General features: G+C 45.0%; 1 protein-coding gene, 1 long non-coding RNA gene and 1 pseudogene across 3 annotated transcripts in view; 2 read left to right on the top strand and 1 right to left on the bottom strand.

Annotated features, from left to right (window-relative positions):
• LIN54 (lin-54 DREAM MuvB core complex component) overlaps positions 1-14,834 on the top strand; it is a 157,353-nt gene extending 142,519 nt beyond the window's left edge. The window contains exon 14 of the mRNA XM_063919931.1: positions 10,508-14,834. Within this exon, the coding sequence (XP_063776001.1) occupies positions 10,508-10,709 (202 nt within the window). The 3' untranslated portion in view covers positions 10,710-14,834. The remainder of the gene's footprint in view (positions 1-10,507) is intronic.
• On the top strand, positions 3,766-3,883 carry LOC134939547 (5S ribosomal RNA; annotated as a pseudogene).
• LOC134912715 (uncharacterized) overlaps positions 13,263-15,247 on the bottom strand; it is a 49,694-nt gene continuing 47,709 nt past the window's right edge. For both annotated transcript variants that reach the window (XR_010176981.1, XR_010176982.1), the window contains 2 exons: positions 14,673-14,722; positions 13,263-13,340 (listed from right to left, as the gene is read on the bottom strand). This is a non-coding gene — a long non-coding RNA (uncharacterized LOC134912715). The remainder of the gene's footprint in view (positions 13,341-14,672; positions 14,723-15,247) is intronic.

The raw sequence follows: 15,247 nt of genomic DNA, 5'->3' as shown, positions 1-15,247 counted from the left end.
GTTGGAGATCGGTGTAGCACTATATCAGGTAGTGTTGCGGCAGCACGATTGGATTTTCAATATTCCAAAAATCGCAGCTGGTTCCGACGACTTGTCTTCTGTTCCTAGGGATGATTCTGGACATAGTCCAGAAAGAAGGTGCTTCTCCCGGAGGAGAAAGCCAGGGAGTTATCCGAGCTAGTCAGGAACCTCCTAAAACCGAACCAAGTCTCAGTGCATCAATGCACAAGGGTTCTGGGTAAAAATGGTGGCTTCCTACGAAGCAATCCCATTCGGTAGATTCCACGCACAGTGGAACCTTCTGGCCAAATGGTCCGGGTCGCATCTTCAGATGCTTCAGCGGATAACCCTGTCACCAGGGACAAGGGTATCCCTCCTGTGGTGGTTGCAGAGTGCTCATCTTCTAGAGGGCCGCAGATTCGGCATTCGGGACTGGGTCCTGGTGGCCACGGATGCCAGCCTGCGAGGCTGGGGAGCGGTCACACAGGGAAGGAATTTCCAGGGCTTATGGTCAAGCCTGGAGACATCTCTTCATAAAAACATTCTGGAACTAAGGGCCATTTACAATGCCCTAAGTCAAGCGAAACCCCTGCTTCAGGGTCAGGCGGTATTGATCCAATCGGACAACATCACGTCAGTCGCCCACGTAAACAGACAGGGCGGCACGAGAAGCAGGAGGGCAATGGCAGAAGCTGCAAGGATTTTCGCTGGGCGGAAAATCATGTGATAGCACTGTCAGCAGTGTTCATTCCGGGAGTGGACAACTGGGAAGCAGACTTCCTCAGCAGACACGACCTTCACCCGGGAGAGTGGGGACTTCACCCAGAAGTCTTCCACCTGATTGTAAACCGTTGGGAAAAACAAAAGGTGGACATAATGGCGTCCCGTCTAAACAAAAAACTAGACAGATATTGCGCCAGGTCAAGGGACCCTCAGGCAATAGCGGTGGACGCTCTGGTAACACCGTGGGTGTACCAGTCAGTGTATGGGTTCCCTCCTCTGCCCCTCATACCAAAAGTACTGAGAATCATAAGAAGGAGAGGAGTAAGAACTATACTCGTGGTTCCGGATTGGCCAAGAAGGACTTGGTATCCGGAACTTCAAGAGATGCTCACGGACGAACCGTGGCCTCTACCTCTAAGAAAGGACCTGCTCCAGCAAGGGCCTTGTCTGTTCCAAGACTTACCGCGGCTGCGTTTGACGGCATGGCGGTTGAACGCCGGATCCTGAAGATCCCTACCCTGGTCAAGGCCAGGAAAGACGTAACCGCAAAACATTATCACCGCATTTGGCGAAAATATGTTGCGTGGGGTGAGGCCAAGAAGGCCCCTACAGAGGAATTTCAACTGGGTCGTTTCCTCCATTTCCTGCAAACAGGACTGTCTATGGGCCTAAAATTAGGGTCCATTAAGGTTCAAATTTCGGCCCTGTCGATTTTCTTCCAAAAAGAACTGGCTTCAGTGCCTGAAGTTCAGACATTTGTAAAAGGGGTACTGCATATACAGTCTCCTTTTGTGCCTCCAGTGGAACCTTGGGGATCTCAATGTTGTGTTGAGTTTTCCTAAAGTCACATTGGTTTGAACCACTCACCACTGTGGACTTAAAATATCTCACATGGAAGTGACGAGTTAGCCCTGGTTTCAGCCAGGCGGGTGTCAGAATTGGCGGCTTTATCATATAAAAGCCCTTACTTAATAGTTCATTCTGAAAGGACAGAATTGAGGACTCGTCCTCAAATTTTCTACCTAAGGTGGTTTCTGCATTTCACATGAACTAACCTATTGTGGTACCTGCGGCTACTAAGGACTTGGAGGATTCCAAGTTGCTTGACGTGGTCAGGACCCTGAAAATACATGTTTCCAGGACGGCTGGAGTCAGAAAATCTGACTCGCTGTTTATCCTGTATGCACCCAACAAACTGGGTGCTTCTGCTTCTAAGCAGACGATTGCTCGTTGGATTTGTAGTACAATTCAGCTTGCACATTCTGTGGCAGGCCTGCCACAGCCAAAAATCTTAAAATGCCCACTCCACAAGGAAGGTGGGCTCATCTTGGGCAGCTGCCCGAGGGGTCTCGGCTTTACAACTTTGCCGAGCAGTTACTTGGTCAGGAGCAAATACGTTTGTAAAATTCTACAAATTTGATATCTTGACTGAGGAGGACCTGGAGTTCTCTCATTCGGTGCTGCAGAGTCATCCGCACTCTCCCGCCCGTTTGGGAGCTTTGGTATAATCCCCATGGTCCTTACGGAGTTCCCAGCATCCACTAGGACGTCAGAGAAAATAAGAATTTACTTACCGATAATTCTATTTCTCGTAGTCCGTAGTGGATGCTGGGCGCCCATCCCAAGTGCGGATTGTCTGCAATACTGGTACATAATTATTGTTACCAAAAAATTCGGGTTATTGTTGTAGTGAGCCATCTTTTCTAGAGGCTCCTCTATTATCATGCTGTTAACTGGGTTCAGATCACAAGTTGTACAGTGTGATTGGTGTGGCTGGTATGAGTCTTACCCGGGATTCAAAATCCTTCCTTATTGTGTACGCTCGTCCGGGCACAGTATCCTAACTGAGGCTTGGAGGAGGGTCATGGGGGGAGGAGCCAGTGCACACCAGGTGATCCTAAAGCTTTCTTAAGATGTGCCCAGTCTCCTGCGGAGCCGCTATTCCCCATGGTCCTTACGGAGTTCCCAGCATCCACTACGGACTACGAGAAATAGAATTATCGGTAAGTAAATTCTTATTATTTCAAACATTAAAATATAGTCCCTTAACGAAAAAAAAATATATATATATTTTTTGTATTAATTATTAAAAGGTTACTGATAGATAACGGTGTACAGAGGAAAGGGGAGCGGCAGTGGTGACGGGAATAGATTCCACATATGAAAAAATCCTGGATTGGATTATGCAGCGCAAGCAATATGTGTAATAATATCCTATAGTAAAGGTTCACAGCTGTCACAGGTCGTGAGTAAATTACACGTGTGAGAAGATCCTGGGTTAGATTATGCTGCATAGGCAAAGTGTATTAAGATATCCTATATCATTGGTTCACAGCTATGCCTAGGTGTGTGTTGACTATGAACCAATGGGGAAACCAACATTGAGCATGATCTCAGAGTATGTTTACAGTGCAATGTTGGTTTCCCCATTGGTTCATAGTCAACACACACCTAGGCATAGGGGCAACTAAGCTGTTTAAACATAAGCTGATCATATGATTATTCTGAACCTATTACAATACACCTATCTTTGTATGGCATGCAAGTAAGTTTGGAAAATAAGGCCTGTTTGCACTTACACACAAGTATTGCCTAAAAATCTTCCAGTATGTCTTCACTTTAGGTGTTGACTTTTTGTGAATGTATTGTGATTTATACTCTGTGCCTCTATATATAGTGCTGGCTCTAAATCCCTGCCTGGTCACAGGCACACTTACCATATTAACGATTCTAGTCTAACTTAAACCAGTCTAGTCAAGAGATATAACTAATATATCTTCTCCTCCAGCCCTCTGGCTGGACATACGTGTGGCTTCCATTTCTCCTACTGCCAATAGGTCATAATAGATTACTACCTATATTTCCTTTCAGGGACTCTCATTGGTGATCCAGTAACCTCACCTACGGCAGTTTTTCAACTGGGTAGGCTTACCACACTGCCTAACACCAACAGCAGATCCCGTTCTTATTCTCCCCTTATCTCCATTTTTTTCATGAACTCTCATCAATGATTCTAGAGAGAAGGCAAGTTAGACTCCTGTGACCTACTATCATACCATACTGCATGTGCCCAATCTCGTCTGATCTTGGAAGCTATACAGTATAGGGCCGTGTCAGTACCAGGCGGGAGACCACTTGGGAATACTCGGTGTAGTAGGCTGGAGAATTGGGGACACTCTGGTCTAACGTTGACAGCATATTCATTCTGTTACTATACTCTTTTGAATATCAATATACCTTTGGCGGTACACACATATATGTTTTTTAACCATACAATGCTGGACAGCTAGGTAAGGCATTTCGACCTGTCTATCCAATTGGATAATCACTCTTATATGGGCAGGAAACCTGTGATAGCTGTGAACCAATGATAATAGGATATCTTAATACACTTTGCCTGTGCAGCATAATCTAACCCAGGATCTTCTCACACGTGTAATTTACTCACGACCTGTGACAGCTGTGAACCTTTACTATAGGATATTATTACACATATTGTTTGCGCTGCATAATCCAATCCAGGATTTTTTCATATGTGGAATCTATTCCCGTCACCACTGCCGCTCCCCTTTCCTCTTTACACTGTTATCTATCAGTAACCTTTTAATAATTAATACAAAAAAATAAAAAATTTCCGTTAAGGGACTATATTTTAATGTTTGAAATAAAAGTTATGATTTTTGATCTCTATACATATTGACATACGTCTTTCCTTTAAGAGTGCACCAACCAAGAGTCTTCTTTCTTTTCTCTGACGTCCTAGTGGATGCTGGGGACTCCGTAAGGACCATGGGGAATAGACGGGCTCCGCAGGAGACTGGGCACTCTAAAGAAAGATTTAGGACTATCTGGTGTGCACTGGCTCCTCCCCCTATGACCCTCCTCCAAGCCTCAGTTAGATTTCTGTGCCCGGCTGAGCTGGATGCACTCTAGGGGCTCTCCTGAGCTCCTAGGAAGAAAGTGTTTGTTAGGTTTTTTATTTTCAGTGAGACCTGCTGGCAACAGGCTCACTGCATCGAGGGACTAAGGGGAGAAGAAGCGAACCTACCTAAGTGGTGGTAGCTTGGGCTTCTTAGGCTACTGGACACCATTAGCTCCAGAGGGATCGAACACAGGAACCGACATCGTCGTCCGTTCCCGGAGCCGCGCCGCCGTCCCCCTTACAGAGCCAGAAGCAAGAAGGTGGTCCGGAAAATCGGCGGCTGAAGACTTCTGTCTTCTCCAAGGTAGCGCACAGCACTGCAGCTGTGCGCCATTGCTCATCATGCACACCACACACTGCGGTCACTGATGGGTGCAGGGCGCTGGGGGGGGGGGGGGGCGCCCTGAGCAGCAATACTGACACCTTGGCTGGCAAACTGGCACCATATATAGCCCCAGAGGTTATATAGGTGCTTTTTAACCCCTGCCAGAATCCATAAAAATGCGGGAGAAAGTCAGCGAAAAAGGGGCGGAGCTATCTCCTTCAGCACACTGGCGCCATTTTTCCCTCACAGCTCCGTTGGAGGGAAGCTCCCTGGCTCTCCCCTGCAGTCAATACACTACAGAAAGGGTTAAAAAGAGAGGGGGGGCACAATTTAGGCGCAGTATACAATATAGAAAACACTCTTTATATGTGATATCCCTGTGATATATAGCGCCCTGGTGTGTGCTGGCATACTCTCCCTCTGTCTCCCCAAAGGGCTTTGTGGGGTCCTGTCCTCTGTCAGAGCATTCCCTGTGTGTGTGCTGTGTGTCGGTACGGCGGTGTCGACATGTATGAGGAGGATAATGATGTGGAGGCGGAGCGAATGCCTGTAAATGTGATGTCACCCCCTGCGGGATCGACACCGGTGTGGTTGGACTTATGGAAGGATTACGTGAAAGTGTCAACTCCTTACACAAAAGGTCGACGACACAGAACAGCCGGCTACTCAGCTTGTGCCTGTTCCAGCGTCTCAAATGTCATGGGGGGCTCTAAAAACGCCCGCTACCTCAGATGGCAGAAACAGATGTCGACACGGATACCGACTCCAGTGTCGACGACGATGAGACTAGTGTACCCTCCAAATAGGTCCACCCGTTACATGATTGAGGCAATGAAAAATGTATTACACATTTATGATAATACCCCAGGTACCACATAAAAGGGTATTATGTTTGGTGAGAGAAAACTACCAGTAGTTTTTCCTGCATCTGAGAAATTAAATGAGGTGTGTGAGGAAGCGTGGTCTTCCCCCGGTAAGAAATTGATAATTTCTAAACGGTTATTGGCAGCGTACCCTTTCCCGCCAGAGGATAGGTCACGTTGGGAAACACCCCATAGGGTAGATACAGCGCTTACACGCTTATCAGAAAAGGTGGCACTACCGTCTCCGGATACGGCCGCCCTGAAGGAACCTGCTGATAAAAAGCAGGGGGTTACCCTGAAAGATATAGTCACACACTCGGGCATTATATTGCGACCAGCCATTGCTTCGGCATGGATGTGCAGTGCTCCCGCTGCGTGGTCAGATTCCCTGTCGGAAAATAACTATGGATAGGGACAATATTTTGCTGACAATAGAGCATATAAAAGACGTGGTCTTATACATGCGTGATGCACAGAGGGATATTTGCCGGCTGGCATCAAAAATAAGCGCTAGGTCCATTGCCGCCAGACGGGGGTTATGGACTCTGCAATGGTCAGGCGATGCCGACTTGAATCGGCACATGGAAGTTTTGCCCTATAAGGGGGTAAAACTGTTTGGGGATGGTCTTTCAGACCTCGTTTCCACAGCTACTGCTGGGAAATCGACTTTTTTGCCACAGGCTACCCCACAACAAAAGAAAGCACCGTATCATCAAGTACAGTCCTTTCGGCCCCAGAAAAGCAAGAGGGCTAGAGGCTCATCCTTTCTGCCGAGAGGCAAAGGTAGAGGAAAAAGCTGCAGCACACAGCTAGTTCCCAAGAGCAGAAGTCCTCCCTGCGTCCGGTTAGTCCACAGCATGACGCTGGGGCTGCTCAAGCGGACCCGGGTACGGTGGGGGCCCGTCTCAGAAATTTCAGCGCCCAGTGGGCTCTCACATGGATCCCTGGGTCCTTCAAGTAGTATCTCAGGGGTACAGGCTGGAGTTCGAGACGTTCTTCCCCCCGCCGTTTCCTAAAATCTGCCTTACCGGCACCTCCCTCTGCCAGGGAGGCGGTGTTGGTGGCTATTCAACACTATAATCACAACAAGTGATTGTCAAGGTGCCCCTCCTTCAGCAAGGAAGGGGTTACTATTCCACAATGGTTGTGGTACCGAAACAGAACGGTTCGGTGAGACCCATCTTAAAATTAAAATACTTGAACTTTTATATCAGAAGATTCAAGTTCAAGATGGAATCGCTCAGGGCGGTTATTACGAGCCTGGACGAGGGGGATTACAGGGTCTCCCTGGACATCAAGGATGCGTACCTGCATGTCCCCATTTACCCTCCTCACCAGGAGTACCTCAGATGTGTGGTACAGGACTGTCACTATCAGTTCCAGACGCTGCCGTTGGAGTTGTCCACGGCACCGAAGGTCTTTACCAAGGTAATGGCCGAAATGATGATACTCCTTCGCAAGAAGGAAGTTTTTATTATCACGTATGTGGACGATCTCCTGATAAAGGCGAGGTCCAAAGAACAGTTGGTAGTGGGGGTAGCACTCTCTCGGGACGTGCTACAACAGCACGACTGGATTCTCAATATTCCAAAGTCACAGCTGGTCCCGACGACACGTCTTCTGTTCCTGGGAATGATTCTGGACACAGACCAGAAAAGAGTGTTTCTTCCAGTGGAAGCACACGAGTCTTGGAAAAAATGGTAGCTTCGTACGAAGCATAATTCCATTCGGAAGGTTCCACGCAAGGACGTTCCAGTGGGACCTGTGGGACAAATGGTCCGGGTCCCATCTACAGATACAACAGCGGATAACCCTGTCGGCAAGAAACAGGGTGTCGCTGCTGTGGTGGCTGCAGAGGGCTCATCTACTAGAGGGCCGCAGATTCGGAATACAGGACTGGGTCCTGGTGACCACGGAGGCCAGCCTTCGGGGCTGGGGTGCAGTCACACAGGGAAGAAATTTCCAAGGAGATTTCGCTTCACATAAATATTCTGGAGCTAAGGGCCATTTACAATGCCCTAAGCCAAGCAAGGCCCCTGCTTCAGAACCAGCCGGTACTGATCCAATCAGACAACATCACGGCGGTCGCCCATGTAAACAGACAGGGCGGCACAAGAAGCAGGAGGGCGATGGCAGAAGCCACAAGGATTCTCCGATGGCGACCTACACCCGGGAGAATGGGGACTTCTTCCAGAAGTTTTCCAAATGCGGGTAAACCGTTGGGAATGACCACGGGTGGACATGATGGCGTCCCGCCTCAACAAAAAGTTGAAAAGATATTGCGCCAGGTCAAGGGACCCTCAGGCGATCGCTGTGGACGCTCTAGTGACACCGTGGGTGTACCAGTCGGTTTATGTGTTTCCTCCTCTACCTCTCATACCCAAGGTACTGAGAATAATAAGAATGCAAGGAGTGAAAACCATACTCGTGGTTCCGGATTGGCCAAGAAGAGCTTGGTACCCGGAACTTCAAGAGATGCTGGCAGAGGACCCTTGGCCTCTGCCGCTCAGACAAGACCTGCTGCAGCAGGGACCCTGTCTGTTCCAAGACTTACCGCGGCTGCGTTTGACGGCATGGCGGTTGAACACCGGATCCTAAAGGAAAAGGGTATTCCGGAGGAAGTCATCCCTACCCTGATCAAAGCCAGGAAGGATGTCACCGCAAGACATTATTACCGCATTTGGCGGAAATATGTTGCTTGGTGTGAGGCCATGAAGGCCCCGAAGGAGGAATTTCAACTGGGTCGATTCCTACACTTCCTGCAAGCAGGGGTGACGTTGAGCCTCAAATTGGGGTCCATCAAGGTCCAGATTTCGGCTCTGTCGATTTTCTTCCAAAAAGAACTGGCTTCACTGCCTGAAGTTCAGACTTTTGTCAAAGGAGTTCTGCATATTCAGCCTCCTTTTGTGCCCCCAGTGGCACCTTGGGATCTCAATGTGGTTTTGGCATTACTGAAATCACATTGGTTCGAACCACTTAAGACTGTGGAATTAAAATATCTCACGTGGAAAGTGGTCATACTGTTGGCCCTGGCTTCGGCCAGGCGGGTTTCAGAATTGGCGGCTTTGTCTTGTAAAAGCCCTTATCCGATTTTCCAGATGGATAGGGCAGAATTGAGGACTCGTCCTCAGTTTCTCCCAAAGGTGGTCTCAGCTTTTCACTTGAACCAACCTAGTGTGGTGCCTGCGGCTACTAGGGATTTGGAGGATTCCAAGTTGCTGGACGTAGTCAGGGCCCTGAAAATTTATGTTTCTAGGACGGCTGGAGTCAGAAAAACTGACTCGCTGTTTATCCTGTATGCACCCAACAAGCTGGGTGCTCCTGCTTCTAAGCAGTCTATTGCGCGCTGGATTTGTAGCACTATTCAGATGGCGCATTCTGCGGTAGGATTACCGCAGCCTAAATCAATAAAAGCCCTTTCCACAAGGAAGGTGGGCTCATCTTGGGCGGCTGCCCGAGGGGTCTCGGCTTTACAACTTTGCCGAGCAGCTACTTGGTCAGGGGCAAACACGTTTGCTAAATTCTACAAATTTGATTCCCTGGCTGAGGAGGACCTGGAGTTCTCTCATTCGGTGCTGCAGAGTCATCCGCACTCTCCCGCCCGTTTGGGAGCTTTGGTATAATCCCCATGGTCCTTACGGAGTCCCCAGCATCCACTAGGACGTCAGAGAAAATAAGATTTTACTCACCGGTAAATCTATTTCTCGTAGTCCGTAGTGGATGCTGGGCGCCCATCCCAAGTGCGGATTGTCTGCAATACTTGTACATAGTTATTGTTACAAAAATCGGGTTTTTGTTGTGAGCCATCTCTTCAGAAGCTCCAATTGTTATCATACTGTTAACCGGGGTTCCTATCACACGTTATATGGTGTGATTGGTGTGGCTGGTATGAGTCTTACCCGAGATTCAAAATCCTTCCTTATTGTGTCAGCTCTTCCGGGCACAGTTCCTAACTGAGGCTTGGAGGAGGGTCATAGGGGGAGGAGCCAGTGCACACCAGATAGTCCTAAATCTTTCTTTAGAGTGCCCAGTCTCCTGCGGAGCCCGTCTATTCCCCATGGTCCTTACGGAGTCCCCAGCATCCACTACGGACTACGAGAAATAGATTTACCGGTGAGTAAAATCTTATTTTTCTTTGTTTTGCATCATTCAGTTGTATAAATGTGTGTTGCAGAACTTTTCAGCATATGTTAAACTAGTTTGAAAAAGGAATTCTTAAACTTAAATCCTTTCTAATCCCCCGTCCTTTAGTCTTTATCTCTTTTAGTCTGTTTTTGCAGAACAGCTGCTATTCTGAGTCCAAGGCCACTGCAGTTTTGTGGCTCCTTCAGTCCCATGATTCCATTACTCATGGCCTGATGTTTTCCTGTTAAGTGCTATAGAGTGATGTTAACTCGGTTGATTGACGATACTGTGTTAACATCCATCTACTGCAATTTACAATATTAGTGTGTTTTGTCTGTTGGTTTTACACGTGTTCAAAACACATTTTGTGTTTTATAATCTACGGAGAGGTTTTTTTCTTAGCCGTTGTGTAGCAAGAGTTTGTGTACCAGGAATTGAGACCACTGGTTATACCCGGTGTTATACATTTGTGTAGATGCAATATTTGTCTAGGATAGGTTTCTGGTTTCCGTGAACTAAACATGTCACTGTTTCCCGCATCCATTCTAGGCTCCCGTTCACTTTTGTCACAAAAGAAGTCGCTGAGGCTACTTGTGACTGTCTTCTGGCACAGGCTGAGCACGGAGAGAAACTCGCAAATTCCAAAGCTGCCACAGAGCGTATGATCCTAGAGGAGTTTGGCCGTTGCTTAATGAGGGTGATTAACTCTGCGGGGAAAGCAAAGAGTGATCCTTGTCCAATGAGTTGCTAAGTAAGACAGACTGACCAGCACCAGTGATCAGTTATTGTGGCTACGAGGGGGAGAGGGCTCATAATGTATAGAGAAATCACTGCCACAAAGTACATAAGCCTTTGCTCTCCATCCATGGAAGTCCCAGAATCCCAACGTGCTGGTCTTGAAAGTGACATTCTACAATGTACATTGCAACAAAAATAATAGATTTTATGAAAAATAATTTTACTTTTAAATCTTATAGTTGTCTTATGTTCATCTCTCACTCTTTTATATTCTGAACAGATGACGACACCCTAGTGGTGAATTCTTGATTTGTGTTTGTTCTGTTTCCCGTCATGCTATGTTTTCTTATAAGCACTGTGTGTGTGTATTATATTAGACAAAATTCTCTTTTTTTTTTTTCCATTTTTGGTCAAGTATGGTAAATTCAAAGTGCAGTGTGGATTGCTGTGCTGTTGTAACCACTGGCAATAGCTACATGTTAATAGAGGTGTGTAGTAATAAATGTTAGGCCTTTTTATCAACATGAGAAGTTTAGGAAAGGTGGCAAAAATCAATGTTTCATCTTGCAGAAGGTAAGGAGACTCCTTTTGGAGTAGATATTATAGCAGAGATTGCTGAGAAGATACAGATTACCTGATGTTTGATCTCTGCTACGTAGTAGTCTGTACCTACAACATAACTATTGTAAGCAATTAGGAAAATAAATGGCTTATTATAAGTGTTTGTTAAGCTAAAAAGGAGAAAATAATAAGCTTGCTTGGCTTTTCCCATTATCGTTTAATTTTATCAACCACTTAGAGCAATCTATGCAATGATAAGCAAAACTTGGTCCTTTTACGAATGAGTTTTTCACTACTTCACCATACATCCGCAAATAAGAGAGCCTATTCTCACGTCCTCCTGTGTGCAGGGAAAGCACGGTGTACATATGCCAAGCACAGTTCAGTTAAGGTGACTGGTCTTATTTATATATGAACGATAATGTCAATAATCATTTTAGACTGTGGTGGTATGTTTTATCATAAGCTATGGGCGGCACAGTTTGCATGATCATAGATTACCGGCAATTGAGTAGGCCAAGACTGGAAATTGAAATCAGTATTTTTCTAACACAGGACCAGTTTGGATAGGCAAGCTCACCTTTTTAACTGTGTTCCTTTTAAACTGTTCTGCTTTTAAATTGGAGTTCCACTCTATTTTTATCTCTCAATTGTTAGATTTTTTTTTTCTGCTTCGTGGTAGAAATCATATTAAACTTAGAAGTATTTCTGCAGGGGTAAATGAAAATGTCACCATTAGGGTTATTATGCAAAATATCTAAGCATGTATCTAAAAGCGGATTACTCTTTCTGGTTGTCACCATGTCATTGGTCCAGTCATCACCACTCATGCTGAGGATATGAAACCTGTGATGCCAGCCTAAATAAGGGGTCTTTTGAGGGGATGTAGTTGGAATCCCGACAGTCAAAATACCAACTGTCGGAATCCCATCCGCCAGAATGCCGGCAGCGCCGCCACAGCTATTCCTACTCCTGGGTGCTCACAACACCCATGGAGTGGGAATAGAACCTAAGGAGAGAGTAGCGAGCCCCTCAAGGGGCTTCATTCCACTCACCCCCCTGCCCGGCATTCTGACGGTCGGGATTCCGGCATCGCTATTTTGACCGCCGGGATCTCGTACCCAACCCCTTTTGAGGATTGTCCATATTTGATATGGTTTTCTTTGTATGGGGCAATTATGATTAGGCAGATGTGTTAAAGGCACACTCCTTTTTACCTTGTAGGGCATATCAGTAGGAAGTATGACCCTTTGTTTTAGTGTGCTAGGTAGGTAAACATAGCCTGTTAGGATTGCCCTTATTCCGGAGTGATCAGCACCAAGATGCACCTTTTATGATATAGTTGGCCACACACCCAGTTTGTTGCATAGTGAGGCAGGGATGTGCTCCTCACGTGGATGGCAACTTGGTGAATATAGCGAATAGCATTATTAGTATTTGTTTGTCCCCAGTGTACTCTGTATTTGGGGACTATTTCAGTAAGAAAACAAAACTTTATATTGACACGTAAATTAAAGCTTCAGTGAACCGCATTATCAGTGCTGCCATTATTGCAGGAAATCAGCGTAAATTCCGTTTCTTTCATGATACTAGTGTAAAGCAAATCAAGGCAATTAGAAAATGTTCTAGTCTCACTATATTACTAATGACTGCAAAATGTAACCATGTTTTCCACTTTTGCTAGCAAACAATCAAACTAGTGTGGAAATAATGAAGAGTTAAACAGTTATAGAACAGTGTTTCCCAACCTTTGTCCTAGAGGCATGCTAACAGTCCTGGTACAGTCCATGCTTAAGCACAAATGGTTAAATCCAGATAACCGAGGTACTAATTAAGTCCATCTGTGCTGAAATATGGTTATCCTTAAAACCTTGACTGTTAGTGTGCCTTAAGGACCATGGTTGTTCATCACTGCATTAAGATGTTTAATTTGGATTTCTGGGGGGTTAGGGGGTAGTATACGTTTTGTTTAGAATGTAGTTTTAGAAACATGAGCACTTACAGAAGGTATCCACAAATCTAAAGTTGAAGATTGTTGCTAATCGTCATTTTGTTCCTGTGTATAACAAAGCAAGAACACCACCTTGGGATTAAAAAGGGAAATTATTAAAATCCATAAATCTCCCATCTTTCTGTGCGATAACTTTATTTGTGCATAGCATTAATTCTGTAACTGTCAACAATGTATAAATGTATATTAGTGTGTGTAGATTATGAAAAAGATTTCACTTTGTGTTTTGTAGTGCAAAAGCGATTAGTGTTGTACATAGTCTGTGCTTAATCCCCTCTATTGCACCTTTTTTGTGATGTGTATTTATACTTTTGTGCAGAAGAATGTGAATTTTAAAATGCAGTTGTAGATTATGTATAATGACCCTTTTGGCTTGTGAAATTAAGGCGCCAACGATGCTTCTAGTTTTATAAACTATAATTCGATTCTGAGTTTCAGTATGCCAGTATTAAAGTGAAACTAAACCCATATATGTCAAACACTGTTTTTTAATTTCTATACATGCAACAACAAACTTTCCATAATATCACTTGCCGATTAGAATCTGTAAAAGAGATACAGGGTGATTCAAAAGTCACAGTACACCCTTTTGTTTCAAAAACTGTGCTCGAAATGGGAAAAGTGACTTAAATTCAAGATGGACGATTTCAAGATGGCATCCATTTTTGGTACATACCCTAAGAGATAGCCCACCTCATTCATACCTTATTGGAGTATTCAGTTTTCTTATTTCCTGCACAGTTTTTGAAACAAAAGGGTGTACTGCGACTTTTGAATCACCCTGTACAGTAGTTCATTGTCTGCAATATGGGTATGCAATCTGTGGCACTCTGGCTGCTCTGTAACTACAAATCATAGCGTGCTCTGACGAAACTAAAATGCTGACAATGCTAAAACTGTGGAATGGCATGCTGGGATGTGTAGTTTCACAGCAGCTGGAGTGCCTCAAGTTGCCTACCGCTTATCTGCAAGATGAAAAAAATGGATTTAGTTCCACTTTAGATCTGTACTCAGGACATTATCTATCCCCATCAGTTTATTTTACTTAATCCTAAGGGGAGAGCAAGTGGATCAATCAGTAAAACATGTAGCTGTTTTTAGTCACATACAGAGCAACATGTTCCAGATTGACTTCCCGCATAAAGGAGACACTTGGATAACACAATGAGTGTCTTAAAGGCCGGTATGAAAACAGTGCACTAAGCTGTGATTGCTGTTTATCACAGTGATCTATGTATATCTTTACAGATTTATGTGATACTAGGCTATGCAGCTTGGTTGCGTTTGACTTTTTGTTTAAATTTTGGGCAAAAAAAAAAAACTAAAAAAAGAAAAACTTTTTTTTTTTTTATTACTCCTGTTGCACACATCTGCTGAGTAAAGTGTATGGTCGCATGCATTCACCTTTTATTCTTTTTGAAGATCCTTTTGTCTTTTTCTAATGCTGTGTACATCTGAAAGTAGAATAACAGACAATTTATATTTACTAGGACTATTCAAAGATAATACTTTCTATATTGTACAAAGGAAGATAAATCGCAAAGAAAAAATAAACATTTATACTATTCTCTAATTACGTGGTATTCTTTTTGTTATTGGTTCATTTTTCCATACATGTGTTTAAGTGCTGTTAAAATCTTTTGCTTGTTTTACACTATGGGCTCCGTGTAACCACTTGGCTGGCGTGGTCGCATCAGATGCAACCACACCAGGCTTGGCTTTCCCTGTCATGGTTTCATCTGATGTGACCAGTCAGAAACGCCCACTCCCAGCCCCTCTGCTTTCTAGTTCGCTCCCCCGATGTCTGCCATACTGCTGATCGGGCATCCTGACTGCAACCCTGCAGCTGCAGACATTAGCGGCCACTGGGGAAATGTAATAGGAGCCTTCCTTATGTACACAGGAGGCTGCGATGTTTAATTGATGTTCATTAAAAAAATTGTAATAAAAAATAAAATTGTGTTTGTAGATGTATCACA

Source organism: Pseudophryne corroboree, chromosome 1 (genome assembly GCF_028390025.1).
Source record: "Pseudophryne corroboree isolate aPseCor3 chromosome 1, aPseCor3.hap2, whole genome shotgun sequence".
Lineage (NCBI taxonomy): Eukaryota > Metazoa > Chordata > Amphibia > Anura > Myobatrachidae > Pseudophryne > Pseudophryne corroboree.
The sequence above is the reverse complement of the archived record's forward strand: the minus strand, read 5'-3'. Positions and strand labels throughout refer to the sequence as shown.